Source organism: Oryzias melastigma, linkage group LG9, assembly GCF_002922805.2.
Source record: "Oryzias melastigma strain HK-1 linkage group LG9, ASM292280v2, whole genome shotgun sequence".
In the NCBI taxonomy this organism is placed as follows: Eukaryota; Metazoa; Chordata; class Actinopteri; order Beloniformes; family Adrianichthyidae; genus Oryzias; species Oryzias melastigma.
In genome coordinates this window covers 95390-110788 of record NC_050520.1, presented here as the reverse complement: position 1 = coordinate 110788, position 15399 = coordinate 95390, and the positions used below count along the sequence as shown (strand labels likewise).

The 15399-nt window shown below is 47.8% G+C and overlaps 1 protein-coding gene across 1 annotated transcript in view; it reads left to right on the top strand.

The window, feature by feature from the left end:
- Nucleotides 1–15399, top strand: part of smarca2 (SWI/SNF related, matrix associated, actin dependent regulator of chromatin, subfamily a, member 2) — a 33250-nt gene that overhangs the window by 16792 nt on the left and 1059 nt on the right. The window contains exons 16-33 of the mRNA XM_024265294.2: nt 50–213; nt 1662–1728; nt 1793–1903; nt 3592–3834; nt 4337–4450; nt 5586–5690; nt 5764–5850; nt 6973–7019; nt 7538–7704; nt 8832–8995; nt 9244–9471; nt 9838–9915; nt 10681–10899; nt 12715–12938; nt 13118–13223; nt 13305–13406; nt 14301–14427; nt 14815–14945. Coding sequence (XP_024121062.1) covers nt 50–213; nt 1662–1728; nt 1793–1903; nt 3592–3834; nt 4337–4450; nt 5586–5690; nt 5764–5850; nt 6973–7019; nt 7538–7704; nt 8832–8995; nt 9244–9471; nt 9838–9915; nt 10681–10899; nt 12715–12938; nt 13118–13223; nt 13305–13406; nt 14301–14427; nt 14815–14945 — 2484 coding nt within the window. The remainder of the gene's footprint in view (nt 1–49; nt 214–1661; nt 1729–1792; nt 1904–3591; nt 3835–4336; nt 4451–5585; nt 5691–5763; nt 5851–6972; nt 7020–7537; nt 7705–8831; nt 8996–9243; nt 9472–9837; nt 9916–10680; nt 10900–12714; nt 12939–13117; nt 13224–13304; nt 13407–14300; nt 14428–14814; nt 14946–15399) is intronic.

Here is a 15399-nt window from a genome sequence, read left to right as displayed (position 1 = left end):
CCTGTGACCCAAGCTTTTTCCCAAAGCTCTCCATGTCTGTGTCTTCCAGATCCAGGGTCTGGAGTGGATGGTTTCTCTCTACAACAACAACCTGAACGGGATCCTGGCTGATGAGATGGGCCTGGGCAAAACCATCCAGACCATCGCGCTCATCACCTACCTGATGGAGCACAAGAGGCTCAACGGGCCGTACCTCATCATCGTCCCTCTCTCGTCAGTACTGATGTTTTTTGCTCCAGCATGTGGACGCGGTCAGAACCGGACCTGTTCAGTCTGCTGACCGATTGATCCAGATGTTGTATTGTGTTTGTCTGCTTACAACACAACACTACCGTACACACTGGAACCCCTCACAGGAGATCACTGCAGTCTACACACAATACTAACACAAACAACATGGAGAAGGCTGCAGTTTGACAACAAACCTGTAAAGAAGAACACGAGAAGCATCTTATTCAGAGGCGGAGCCTAAAAACAAGGTTTGATATCAGGTGATGGAACAGACATCTGTCACATGACTCTGAGTCAACCTTTCTGTCAGGAAAACCAGACGGAGAAAATGGAAATTCAGGATTGTTCGTGAGCCAGCTGCAGCTACAAACTCCATCTGTGTTGGTTCTGCGTGGAAATGATCCTGTTTGATGACTAACGAGAGCAGAACTCATGATCTCATGTTAGCCATGATTGGCCCAACCACAACTCTTCTCCCCTCCACTCCGTTGGAAGGGAGTTTAAGTAAATCCGACCCTCCAAGCGGAGGGAAAGGTGTCACGCTGAGAAGTTTGTTTGACCCACAAACCAACACACTCTGCATGTACAGCCTCTCAGATTCTAGAAACCGCTTTGTGGGGGAAGCAGATCTTTCTTCAAGCCTTCAAACAAGCTGCATCCACTGCTGCCTGGTTCAAACATGTAGGAACAGAAAAATCTGTTTGATAAATCCCAAGAATGAAGGAAAAAGTCCTTTAACAAACCAGCAAGAAAACACGAGATTTAATAATAATAAACTTTAGATAGCACCTTTCAAGATAAGAATCATAAAGTTCTTGACAGTTAAACACAGAATATACTGACAGTTTGGGTAAAATCATGTTGATCAGAATAACAAAACCATACCAGGATATGTAAATAACTTCAATAATAGTCATTTCGAGCGACCTTGAAAGGTGATTTTCAGCGACATTCTCTCCCATTCTCGGAGCTTTGAGTTTCTCTCTCATCATTATTATTCCCCTCCGTTCTTTCAAACACCTTGAAGCGTCTGGAGTCCTGCAGACGGCGGGAGAGCTTTCCTCTCAGGTGACTGAAGGTGCTGCTGCCTTTCAGTCGTCAGATGAAAGAACTGCTTCTTCTCACGCAAGAAAGGAAAAAAATGTCTCATTTTCCCGCCTAAAAGCTCGTCCTTTCAGCTAAATCTACAGAAGGACTGAGAGCAGCAATGGGTTTGTTTCTAGCGATGTGGAATTCACAGCCGTGTGGTTCCACAGATGATTGAAATGCTGCAGCTGCAGGCGGCGGCTCACGTCCTCGTCACGCCGCTGCTCCCTCGCCGTTAACACGCACAGATCCGCAAACTGTCATCTTCAGGTTTCGCTTGTGAAGCTGCAAAGACCCAGCCCCCCCCGTGACCCCCGTAACGATCTCTGTCATTCTGCTTCCAGGACTTTGTCAAACTGGGTCTATGAGCTGGACAAATGGGCTCCTTCTGTGGTCAAAATCGCCTACAAGGTAAGAAGGATTTGCCGCCGCGGCTCTGAGTGATGCTCTGTGCTGACATCGGTCCCCGTTCCAGGGAACTCCTGCTCTACGCCGGGGGCTCGTTCCTCAGCTCCGCAGCGGGAAGTTCAACGTGCTGCTGACCACCTACGAATACATCATCAAGGACAAGCACATCCTGGCCAAGGTGAGGCCGATCAAAGTTTTCCTGAGAGGATCCAGTCAATACAAACCCAATCCACAGCTCCAAAAGAAAAATCAGGAAACAGTTTTACTCTTTTCAATCTGAACTCAAAAAATCTACATGACGCCTGGTTCACACTGGACGCAGAAGCGCCGCAGAACGGAGGCCGCTTCCATTCGACGTCCTTGTTAACACATGGCAGCAGTCTGCATCCTGCAGCTCCAGATCCACATGTGGATCCTTGATCTCTCCATGGTGGATCCTTGCTCTCTCCATGGTGGATCTTTGATCTCTCCATGGTGGATCTTTGATCTCTCCATGGTGGATCTTTGATCTCTCCATGGTGGATCTTTGATCTCTCCATGGTAGATCCTTGATCTCTCCATGGTGGATCCTTGATCTCTCCATGGTGGATCTTTGATCTCTACGTGATGGATCCTTGATTTCTCCATGGTGGATCTTTGATCTCTCCATGGTGGATCTTTGATCTCTCAATGGTGGATCCTTGATCTCTCCATGGTGGACCTCTGATCTCTCCATGGTGGACCTCTGATCTCTCCATGGTGGATCCTTGATCTCTCTATGGTGGATCTTTGATCTCTCAATGGTGAATCCTTGATCTCTCCATGGTGGATCTTTGATCACTACGTGATGGATCTTTGATCTCTCCATGGTGGATCCTTGATCTCTCCATGGTGGATCCTTGATCTTTCCATGGTGGATCTTTGATCTCTCCATGGTGGATCCTTGATCTCTCCATGGTAGATCCTTGATCGCTCCATGGTGGATCCTTGATCTCTCCGTGGTGGATCTTTGAGCTCTCCATGGTGGATCCTTGATCTCTCCGTGGTGGATCTTTGATCTCTACGTGATGGATCCTTGATCTCTACGTGATGGATCCTTGATCTCTCCATGGTGGATCCTTGAGCTTTCCATGGTGGATCCTTGATCTCTCCATGGTAGATCCTTGAGCTTTCCATGGTGGATCCTTGATCTCTCCATGGTAGATCTTTGATCCTTCCATGGTGGATCCTTGATCTCTCCATGGTGGATCTTTGATCTCTACGTGATGGATCCTTGATCTCTCCATGGTGGATCTTTGAGCTCTCCATGGTGGATCCTTGATCTCTCCATGGTGGATCTTTGATCTCTACATGGTGGATCTTTGATCACTACGTGATGGATCCTAAGTCAGTCACAGAGACACAGAAACACAGTGGAAGCAACTGTCACAGAAAACAGCCTCCAGTGATCCAGATCCAGGACTCTCTGAATGATCACATGAACCCAGACATGCAGACCCGTAACCATGTTTTTATACAAGTCTTCACGATAAACTAACCTAGTCTCTCAACATCATCCTGTCAAGCATCAGGCTCAGGAGGTGGAGAGCAGCGAAAGAGGGGCGGGGCATGCGCTAGATGTGAAGGCAGCATTTTAGATGAAGTGTTGAGAGCAGCAGAGGAACCACGAAGTTCTGGAGCTGCTGATCTGGTTTGATCTGGGGAACATTTTAGGAAATGTAGTGGATGAAGGGCCTTTGTGGGAGGGGTCAGGATCTAACCTGTAAAGGGTTAACCATAAACAGGTTTTTCCTTTAACCTGCGTCAGCGTCTAATGAACCACTCCTTCATGTTCCTAACAGGAAATGAAACAGAAGGTGTGGATTCTAGTGTGTGCTGTGTTTGCAGATCCGTTGGAAGTACATGATCGTGGATGAAGGTCACCGCATGAAGAACCATCACTGTAAGCTGACGCAGGTGCTGAACACCCACTACGTGGCCCCCCGCCGCCTCCTCCTCACCGGCACGCCGCTGCAGAACAAGCTGCCCGAGCTGTGGGCGCTGCTCAACTTCCTGCTGCCCACCATCTTCAAGAGCTGCAGCACCTTCGAGCAGTGGTTCAACGCCCCGTTCGCCATGACCGGAGAGAGGGTGAGGCAGAGACCAGCCTCTCATGCATGTTAGTGATCAGTTATCGGGTGGAGACGCCGTCAGCGGTTTGTGCAGGTGGAGGTTCAGGAAAGCTAAAAGAAGAAACCTTCATGAGCAGATGAGATACGAACGTCTGAAGTTTACAAACATCAGGACAGAGAAGAACAGCAATGAGGAAGAAACACTGCAGTCACACCAACATTCACAACTCCAAACATTCAAACCAGCAGCTGAAAGCTAAGAACCATCAAGACCTCGAAGAGGAAAGAAGAGATTGATAGAAGCTCCTGTCCAAACGTATCGATGAAAATGACTTTTCTTCATGTTTTGTCATCGATTTGACTTTGGTTAAAGAATGTTTTTATCTGACGTCTCGTCTGTTACCCCAGTAAACCCAAAACAACCGTTTTCCACTGTTTTGTATCCATGAAACAGAAATCTCTTCTAGAATAACTGGACGTCTTATCCAGCAGTTTTAACACAAATCCTTTTCTCTCCTCAGGTGGACCTGAACGAGGAGGAGACCATCCTGATCATCCGCCGCCTGCATAAGGTGCTCCGCCCCTTCCTCCTCCGCAGACTGAAGAAGGAGGTGGAGTCCCAGCTTCCAGAGAAGGTTCGAACTCCCGCTCGCTGTGGGGTCGGTGCGGTCGTTACCATCACACCTCGTTCTAATTACAGCGATTGTTCCTGGGATCATTTGCTCTTTACTTCATGTGCTCACCTCCGGGTTCTGACAGAACCATGATTCAACCTCGTTATCGCTGGCGTCTGCAGCCACTTCCACCCTATTTATGTCTGCGGCGCTGCCCCCGTCACTCCTGTTTCCATGGCAACAGAGAATAATGGAGGCTCAAATGTATATCTGACAGCTACAAATGTATCCTCTTTCATTCTGTTAGTTTGAAGCAGAGAAACGTTTTCTAAAGACTTCCTGTTTGAGTGAGTGGAGCCAGACGCAACTCATCACGTCACCACCAGGTGGAGGAACCGGTTCTGTTTCACTGAGAAGTTTTAATATTCTTATTTAAGAGAACAAAAAAGAAAAGAAATCTAGTTAGAAGAAACATTCTTTTCAAGTCTTGTGAGTTATATAATCCGTCCCTCCAGGATTTTGTGATCACAACTATTAACAGAAATTCAAGTAAACTCTGCAGTTTGTTGCTGAACCTGCAGCTTTACATCTTCATGCATCTTTCCTCTACGGTGACATCAGTCTTGGATGACGGCTCTTCCCCTTCTGATCATTCCTGAGAGCCGTGCTCTTTTTTAATATCGAATCATCGTGTTAATTATTAAACAATTACAATCAAAGAGCAGAAACACGGGAGCTCCGGAGTTAAAGGGTTAACCATCAGGAGAGATCTGATTGGTTTAGATCAGACTGAAGCCGGTGCCTCTGCAGAGAATCCCCACCAAAGTAAGGGTTCCCTGTGAGCAGCGGCATGTTCGTCGACCTTGAACGTCTCCTCTGGCATACTCTCTTCAAAGTATGGAAGCTGCCGCTCGTGCCCGCCCACCTGCTGTGGGGGGTCGCAGCGTGGCTCCAAAACAAAAGGTCCTCCTCCTTCATGGAGATAAACTCTGACACGGCCGTACATCATCTCCGTTCCCTTTGAATATAAACGTGGAGGGAACCGTCGGCGCCATCAGCTGATAGCGCAGATGAAATCTTCAGATGGAGAAAGAGAAGATAAAAGTTTCTGCATGAAGTCACCTTCAGCCTGATGAACCTGAAGCTTCCTCTGCAGGTGGAGTACGTCATCAAATGTGACATGTCAGCCATCCAGAAGGTTCTGTACCGCCACATGCAGAAGGGCATCCTGCTGACCGACGGCTCCGAGAAGGACAAGAAGGTAAGCTCCACCCCCTGTGCACGCCGCCGCTCGGACGTGAGCGCCATGTAACGCGTCCTGTCTGTGCCTGCAGGGGAAAGGAGGCGCCAAGACCCTGATGAACACCATCATGCAGCTGAAGAAGATCTGCAACCATCCCTACATGTTCCAGCACATCGAGGTGGAGCAAACGGACGAGTCCGTTAGAATCACGCCACGAGACACGCTCAGGATGAGCCGTCTCACCATCACATCACATGTAGAAACTAGGGCGGGGTTACATCAGTAACCGCTGGAGATCGATCTAGCACAAAAAGCTAAAGTTCGCTAGCTTGATGCTAACGTATAATGGGATTTCCCATAGGCCGGCTAATGCTAACGCTTTGTCGACCGAAACGTACATTCTGACTAAATGAACATCTTTATATGAATTCTACAAACTCTATTTTTAAAGTAACCATTAGTGGTCTAAACATTGTTTCATTCTTTCTTCTGGAATCAGGTGTAATGCTATAGCGCCATCGCCACCTAGTGGTCAAACTGAAACGTCCTCCAAGAGAAGCAGAACAATCGTTGGAGCTTCTCCTTTAGAGGATCCATGTAACTCTGGATAATATTCATCTCATGATTTCACTGATACATTTACAGGATCTGATCTGGATCAGATTAATATTCAAATCCTTTATAGATTATTATGTATTTCTAACCTAATGTTTCTAAATGTCTAAACTGTCCATAGAAATAATCTGAATCAAATCAAATAGATTCTGTAAATTATAACGAAGAGTAGAAACACTTCAGTTACAGATCAGAGGACGGGCAGTTACATCTCTATTAAACATTTATCTATATTCTGCTCTAACCGACCTTAAACACATCAAAGCAGCTGAGTCAGACTAACCTGTGAGGGACCAGCTGTCACTTCAGCTGGAGCAGTGCTCCTTCGCCTCGCCGCCGCCGCTCGCCGCTCACCTTTTATGCTCTTATGACGCTTTACAGGACGCTGTGTTCTGTGTCCTGATTGGCTGCTGACCTTGTCAATCAGCCCCGTCTGTGCTGCGTTTCCTGTTCAGAATCAGATCTCAGTTTTTATTCTCTAATCCTGGACTCATTCTTCTGGGGGGATTAAACGAGAGAGGAAAGTCTGAAAATGTTCACGTCTGAAGAGAGAAAGAGAGAAAGGTTGTAGATTGATGAGCAGGATTAAAAGGCGTAACTCTGATCAGCTTCAGATCAGCTTCCTGTTGAAGGTTTCAGCCGTTTCTGTCTGAGTTTGCAGTGATGGAAGTCTTCTCCTCTGCAGGAGTCGTTTGCAGAGCATCTGGGATATCCAAACGGGATCATCAGTGGGTAAGAAACACAAACCGACAGAACATTAAGAACATCAAACCCTGATCTATCATGTTGACCAAACAGAAGTCCATAATGAAACACCTTTCATTCATCAGTGATGCGTTTGTTAGCTGTTATTTTTAAAGTAGTTTATTGTTTTTCTCAACAATTTTTGGGAATCAGGATTTTCTTTTGTTTTTGACCAAACTGAAAACATTTGCCTGAATTTACTGTAAAGGAAACAGAATAAAATCCCGTCTTCTGAAGTCTCTTCAGGTTTTGATTTGTTTACATCAATAGTGAAACCCGATCTCTCTAGAATTGTTAGACTGGTTCCAATGTTACCGTGAGCTGTTGAAGCTGCTGCTCTCCGGCGTTCCTGTGCTCACGCTGTGGTGAACTGCAGCTGGAGACAGTTAGAAACATGAGCTTTCACACCATAGTGGACCAAACAGCTCAGTGTGAACGTTCTCTCGGAGCAGCAGGGATTACCTGTAACCTGCTGTTCGTGGTGCTGAACCTCCTCCTCCCCTCAGGCCCGATCTGTATCGAGCTTCAGGGAAGTTTGAGCTCCTGGACCGGATCCTCCCGAAGCTGCAGGCCACGGGCCACCGCGTCCTGCTGTTCTGCCAGATGACCACGCTCATGACCATCATGGAGGACTACTTCAGCTACCGTAACTTCCTGTATCTGCGGCTGGACGGTGAGTCGACCGATCGGGGAGGTTTTTTGTGATCAGATGAAGCTCCAGAGGAGTTCTGGTTCTGATAGGAGGTTCTGGAATGATTGATGAGTCTGGAGAATGTCCGAGTGATGACGTGTTCATATAAAACATCTTCAAACCTTCAGACGTTCAACACCTGAAAACAAAGGGTTAGCATGTTCCTAGTTCAGGATTGGATTAAGATTGAGATTAAGATTAGGGTTCAGATTGGGATTAGGATTAGATTAGCATCAAGATTAGGGTTAGGATTAAGATTAGGATTAGATTAGCATCAAGATTAGGGTTAGGATTAGATTAGGATTAGATTAGCATCAAGATTAGGGTTAGGATTAAGATTAGGATTAGATTAGCATCAAGATTAGGGTTAGGATTAGGATTAGATTAGCATCAAGATTAGGGTTAGGATTAGATTAGCATCAAGATTAGGGTTAGGATTAAGATTAGGATTAGATTAGCATCAAGATTAGGGTTAGGATTAAGATTAGGATTAGATTAGAAATGGATTATTTTAAGCGAACAAGAAAGAAGAATTTATGTGAAAAACAATCGATACCAGAGGTTTACAGCCATAAAGACATGAAACGTGATAACTAGACAACAAAAGGTAGATTAGATTAGGATTAGAATCCATGTTTCTCTCATCTGTCAGCAAATATAATCTCTGCTAAATAGATCTTTAATTTTAAATCAAACAGCTGTAGTTTCATGTTTTCTTATGGATAAGAACGATTTTTCTCTCTACAGATTACTTTGTAATCGTTGTAAAAATAACAGGCCGGATGTTTTAAAGACGTGTTGGGATTGTAGGTGAAGATCAAAGAAAAAAAACAGTTTTTATGTTTAATATAAAACTTTAAACTTCGGGCTTTTCTCTTCTAGAAAAGGAAAGTTTTCAGTTATTTTCCTTTAAGGAGAATTTTTGCTCCCATTTTCTTTTTTTCATCAATGCAAAGTTTTCAAAGAATGTAATCTGAGAAAGTTTTATCTGATTTGTGTGAAACTGGATTCTTGTTTACAGTTTCTTTGTGATAGATGACGAAAGACTTCTCAGACTGCAGATTTTTCTTTCCAATCAACCGTTTGAAGAAGAAACCTTGATGTTGCAGGAACAACCAAGTCAGAGGACCGAGCCGCGCTGCTGAAGAAGTTCAACGAGGAAGGCTCTCAGTTCTTCATCTTCCTCCTCAGCACCAGAGCCGGCGGCCTCGGCCTCAACCTGCAGGCCGCCGACACCGTCGTCATCTTTGACAGCGACTGGAACCCGCACCAGGTTCTCCCATCATCCTCTCTGCTTTTCTGAGCTCAAACATTTAACAGTAGTTAACATGCTGGAACTGTCCAACCAGGATCATTCCAGCCGATGGTGAAGGAGAAAAGACGATTTTCTGCTTTATGATCCCGTTAACATTTAAATCGTTAAAGTGGAGCTCCGCTGTTAAAGGTTCCAATTTAAAACTGTATAGATGCTGAAAGAAGGTTGTAGTTTATGACCTGAGGGGGCGTGGCTTTGCTCTGCAGGACCTCCAGGCTCAGGACCGCGCTCACCGCATCGGCCAGCAGAACGAGGTGCGCGTCCTCCGCCTCTGCTCCGTCAACAGCGTGGAGGAGAAGATCCTGGCGGCCGCCAAATACAAACTCAACGTGGACCAGAAAGTCATCCAGGCCGGCATGTTTGACCAGAAGTCGTCCAGCCACGAGCGCCGCGCCTTCCTGCAGGCCATCCTGGAGCACGAGGAGCAGAACGAGGTCTGATCCGTCCTCTTTGCATTCTAATCCATGAAAAGATCTGATTTGACCTCTGGAGGGTAAAGGACAGGAAGGTTAACGCTGAAGATTCAGGAGTTTAGACAGACCTGCTGACCGATAGAGCCACACATTAATACTCACAAAACGCAGACAAAGCTGCAGAATCTGCAGGTGTTAATCAGGAGGATTCATGCTTTCAGTCACTAAGACTCCAAAAGTAGAAGTCCTTCTTCCATCAGAGCGGCTTTGGAAACACAACATGTCAAAAGGTAGTGAAGAAAGAAGCCGAGGAGTGAAGAGAAACCGGCTTCATAATGAGGAGTGCTGCTTCTTCCTGTTTGAGTCCTTCATCCTGTTTGACGGCAGGAGGAAGACGAGGTCCCCGATGATGAAACCCTCAACCAGATGATCGCCCGCAATGAAGACGAGTTCGAGCTCTTCATGGTAAGAAAGTTTTTATCAACTTTAAATCCGTCAGCCGGATTTCACAGCCTGATCACAAAATAGAACTCCCAGAGGTCGTCATGGCAACGGGACAGTCTGAAACCACGTCCATCCTCTGTGACTGTTCAAACCCCAGAATTGTCTTCTCCTCCTGTCATGAAGACATGTGGATAATGTTCATATAATAACTCAACAAATCCAATTTCCGTTTCTGTGGATTTCACGTCTTTAATGGAAAGTGATCCAGATGTTTTCATTCATCCTGAAGCAGAAACGTCTGTTTATTAATCCGTTCCTTCAGGATCTTCTGGATTCGTTGAAGGATTCTTGAAGCTCTGAAGCTGGAGTTTGCATCTGTTTTTCTAAAAGTTCTGATAAAAGCTGCAATATTTTTAATTACAACTTTCGTCTGAAGGCTGCAGGACGGATGAGGTTCAGTTATTTTCCTTCAGTTTATTGAAATTCACTGTAACCACTAGAAACTGACAGCGTTCATGAAGTTCTGTTTGAAGCTTATTTGAATGTTTGTGTGAGAAGAACGCTAAAACCTCGAGAACGCTCTCGGGACTCTTTGGGAAGAGATTTGGAAACTGCTCTGGTTAAATAAAGGCGACATAAAAACTTTAGAAAATGTTATACTGGAGAAATGAAGGTAAAAGTTAAGATTTGGTTTCTGATGAAGTCAGAAAATATCATTTCGTTCACAGTTGAATGTCTGTCGGTCACTTAGAGCTTTGATGTAGTTGTCATACCCCCCCCCCCCAGCGCATGGACATGGACCGAAGGCGGGAGGACGCCAGGAACCCCAAGCGGAAGCCCCGCCTCATGGAGGAGGACGAGCTGCCGTCCTGGATCATCAAAGACGACGCGGAGGTGGAGAGGCTGACCTACGAGGAGGAGGAGGAGAAGATGTTCGGGAGGGGGTCCCGCTGCCGCCGGGACGTGGACTACAGCGACGCGCTGACGGAGAAGCAGTGGCTGAGGGTAAACGCCGCTTTAGAGGGACCGTCCTGATGGCGTTCATGTTCATCAGACTGATCATGAGCTGCTGGGAGGTCGGAGATCTGCGACTCGATGGGGCGACTCCTCACGACTAATTAATACTCGATTCATGTTTTTAACACGTCTCAAAACTACAGAGTACTTTCTAATGCCGCGTGTGCTGTTGTCTGTGTCACACGTGCAGTTAACGCGGTCAGTAGTGATGTCACAGGAAGTTCCAGAAAGACTCTGGTACCGTAACAACACGCCAACAAGGGAGAACATAAACGGTGAAGACAAAGTGTCCATGGTGTTGTACAGCAGCACTAGATCACCGGAACAGGAAACACGAGACTGGGCGTCTATCTGAAGAGGTCATCGTCGAGCTAAGCTAACGTTAGCACAAACTGATTAGCTAAACGTTGTCTGAGCGTCTCTGCAGGTTTTAATGGCAGAAACTAAAGAAGGAAAGAAGCTGCAGGACTGAATAAACTCTTTGTTTAGTCATCATACAGCTGAAACTCTTGTGAGTTTCACATCCAGTTTATCAAACTAATGCTTTGTGGCAGCAGAGAGAAGAGCTGAACCAGAGGAGCTCTGATGTTTGTGTGGAGCAGAACTTCTGGAGGATCAAAACAATAAGAGTCAAGTCCATCCTCCCTTCAGTTCTTCAGAGTTTAATGTGTTTATTGTTTGTTTTAGTTTGAAGTTCTGCTTCTCTCTTAAAGTCATCCTAATCCCGAGTCCTAACTGTGCAGGTGGACACGGACCTGCACACAGGTGACCTTCAGGAAACATGAAGGTCATAGACGCTCAGTGAACCGTAGAAAGAACATGTTCACGTTTATCTATGGGCGTGCTGCGGATGACAGGTCGTATGAACACTTCTACTACAGGTGAGGGGGAGTAGGTGAGTCTAGGTTTTAACTCCGCCCCCTAATCCTGGGGACTGAACGAGGATCCCGTTAGTGCTGTGCATGTGATACGTGCACGCTCCTTGACTATTAGAAATGATCCAATCAGAGTGTAAGATAGTCCTGTAATCGTCCCACGGTGGGGACATTTCAGAGGTTCAGTAGTTAGTGTGGATTCTACAGGTTCTTAGGAGGACGTGCACACCACGTGCACACCACGTGCACACCACGTGCACACCTCGTTCTTCCTCTTCCTCTCCTCTTCTCTTCCTCTCCTCGTTCCTCTGCTCTTCTCCTCTTCCTCTCCTCTTCCTCTTCCTCTCTTCTTCTCCTCTTCCTCTTCCTCTCTTCCTCTCCTCGTTCTTCTCCTCTTCCTCTCCTCTTTCTCTTCCTCTCCTCTTCCTCTCCTCTTCCTCCTGATCGCAGTACCCGATGGCTGCAGCTCTGCAGTCGTTTCCCTCTCGGTCCTTCCAGAGGATAATTGGACAGCCGAGTGTTGCTGGGTGTGATGCTGGTGTCATTCGGTCACCCTCGCCAGGCAGACCGTGATTCACCCCCCTGGGGAGGCATCCTCACCACCATTTCACTGAGGAGCTCTGAGCTTTCAGGGGGTCAGAAATAGAACAAAGACGTTTGGAGGCCGAGGTGACTGACTGCAGCCGGCAGCAGTTCTGCCGCCGCCGACCGGCCGGCGCTCGTTAAAGGAGAACGCTCTTCTGGCTGATTAACAAATGAATCCTTTTTCCTCTCAAACGTCTGAGAGCGCCGGGGGGGGGGGCCTCGGGCGGCGGCGCGTCTGTCTGAACGTGTCGGATGTCACAAACACAGTTTTCCTCATAAAGCAGTGAGGCCTCAGATTGATGCTAACCCGCGCTGACGCCGTACTCTTGTCTGCCCCCCTCAGGCCATCGAGGACGGAAACCTGGAGGAGATGGAGGAGGAGATCCGGCTGAAAAAGCGCAAACGCAAACGGCGCCAGGACAAGGACTCGTCCAGCCGGGAGGAGGGCGGCGGCAAGGCCAGGAAGAGGCGGGGCCGGCCGCCGGCGGAGAAGCTCTCCCCCAACCCCCCCAAGCTCACCAAGCAGATGAACGCCATCATCGACACCGTCATCAACTACAGAGACGGGTGAGGCGCTAGCTTAGCGTTAGCGTAGACTTTCAATGTGTCTGTTCACAAACCTGACTCAGAGTTCTGGAGGTGACCTCCTTCACCTGCATCAGCAGAACCACACCAACCTGTTTACACCTGAAGGATTCAGTTCTAATCCTGCAGATTGGATCTGTAATCTGATCCTCCTTTTCCAGATCCGGACGGCAGCTCAGCGAGGTCTTCGTCCAGCTTCCGTCCCGGAAGGAGCTCCCGGAATACTACGAGCTGATCAGGAAACCTGTGGACTTCAAGAAGATCAAGGTCGGTCGTCTGCATGAAGGGGCGGGGCCTTCAGCCCGCCGCCGTCCAGCCGGGACTGAGGACTTGTGTTGGTGTTGACAGGAACGTGTGAGGAGCCATAAGTACCGGAGCGTGGGCGACCTGGAGAAGGACGTGATGCTGCTCTGTCAGAACGCTCAGACCTTCAACCTGGAGGGATCTCAGGTGAGTCTGCTCCTCAGACAGAGAGAAAACCAGACAGAGAGACCAATGAAGTCCTCCAGGAACCTCGGAGGTCCTCCAGGAACCTCGGAGGTCCTCCAGGAACCTCGGAGGTCCTCCAGGAACCACTGAGGTCCTCCAGGAACCTCGGAGGTCCTCCAGGAACCTCGGAGGTCCTCCAGGAACCGTTGAGGTCCTCCAGGAACCTCTGAGGTCCTCCAGGAACCTCTGAGGTCCTCCAAGAACCTCTGAGGTCCTCCAAGAACCTCTGAGGTCCTCCAACAACCACTGAGGTCCTCCAGGAACCTCGGAGGTCCTAAAGGAACCTCTGAGGTCCTCCAAGAACCTCTGAGGTCCTCCAAGAACCAATGATGTCCTCCAGGAACCTCGGAGGTCCTAAAAGAACCTCGGAGGTCCTCCAAGAACCTCTGAGGTCCTCCAACAACCTCTGAGGTCCTCCAGGAACCACTGAGGTCCTCCAGGAACCTCGGAGGTCCTCCAGGAACCTCGGAGGTCCTAAAAGAACCTCGGAGGTCCTAAAAGAACCTCGGAGGTCCTCCAAGAACCTCTGAGGTCCTCCAACAACCTCTGAGGTCCTCCAGGAACCACTGAGGTCCTCCAGGAACCTCGGAGGTCCTAAAAGAACCTCGGAGGTCCTCCAAGAACCTCTGAGGTCCTCCAAGAACCAATGATGTCCTCCAGGAACCACTGAGGTCCTCCAGGAACCTTGGAGGTCCTCCAAGATAAATGTTCACCTTTTTAATTCGATGAATAATGGATTCGACGGCTCTCTAGAATTACTTCTTGTGATCCTTCTTTTTGCTTTTTTGTCCGTCGGATCCGATAATGTCTTCTGCTTCCTCTGACCTGATCTGACCCCGCCCCCTTATGCTCCAGATCTACGAGGACTCCATCGTTCTGCAGTCAGTGTTCAAGAGCGCCAGACAGAAGATCGCCAAAGACGACGACAGCGAGGAGGACAGCGAGGAAGACGATGATGACGACTACGAGTCGGAGGCTGAGGGTAACACGCACGTTTTCCTGCACTGTGGGGACTCTGGACTGGAAGGTTACACCTGGGAACTTGACATTTTTAGTGAAATGTGGGCATATCTTTGTCCCGCCTTTTCTTTGGAGGGTTTAGTTGCTCAAACACATACATGCTCACTGCGTCGTCACGATTTAAAAATCGGACATTTTTCTTGTTCTTGGGTAGTGGTGGGGACCTGCCTCTTCACACACACAGTTTGTCTCCTGTAGAGTCAGACCTGAAGCTGCTGCTGTCAGCATCTCTGGTTCCTTCACCGATAAACCATCCCAGAGCCGAACAGCTGATCCTGAAATCTCCAACATCCTGAAGTTTTCCTTTAGAGCTGAGCGGCAGGAAAACTGAAGTCTGTTTGTTTTCCAGCCAAGTCTGTCCGCGTGAAGATCAAGCTGAGCAGGGACGGCCGCGGCGACAAAGGCAAGAAGAGGCAGAGCCGAGCGAAGGCCAAGCCGGTGGTCAGCGACGACGACAGCGACGACGACCTGGACGATAACGTGGGTCCCCTCCCCCACCGAACCGCCATCCTGTCATCGTTGAGAAACATCTTCAGAGCAGAAACCCGCCGACATGTTCCTGCTGTGAAGATGAGAGCTGCAGCTTCCTGTTCAGAGTTTGATTCTAGATCCATCACTGCTTCACTAAAAATCTGGATTATTTATGAAAAACAACAAATAATTGATATTTCCATGTGGAGAAATTCTCCTGCTGAGTCTGTGATTATAATCCAGGATTATAAACACAGACTAGAGCACCTCTATCAGGATTATAATCCAGACTAGAGCACCTCTATCAGGATTATGATCCAGATTAGAGCGCTCTGTATTATGATTATAATCCAGATTAGAGCGCTCTGTATTATGATTACCGTATATCTTCCAATAGTAGCCCCGGCGTTTATTCCAATAATTTGGCAGCCGGCCCGGCCTTTATAAGAGACAGGCGTTTATC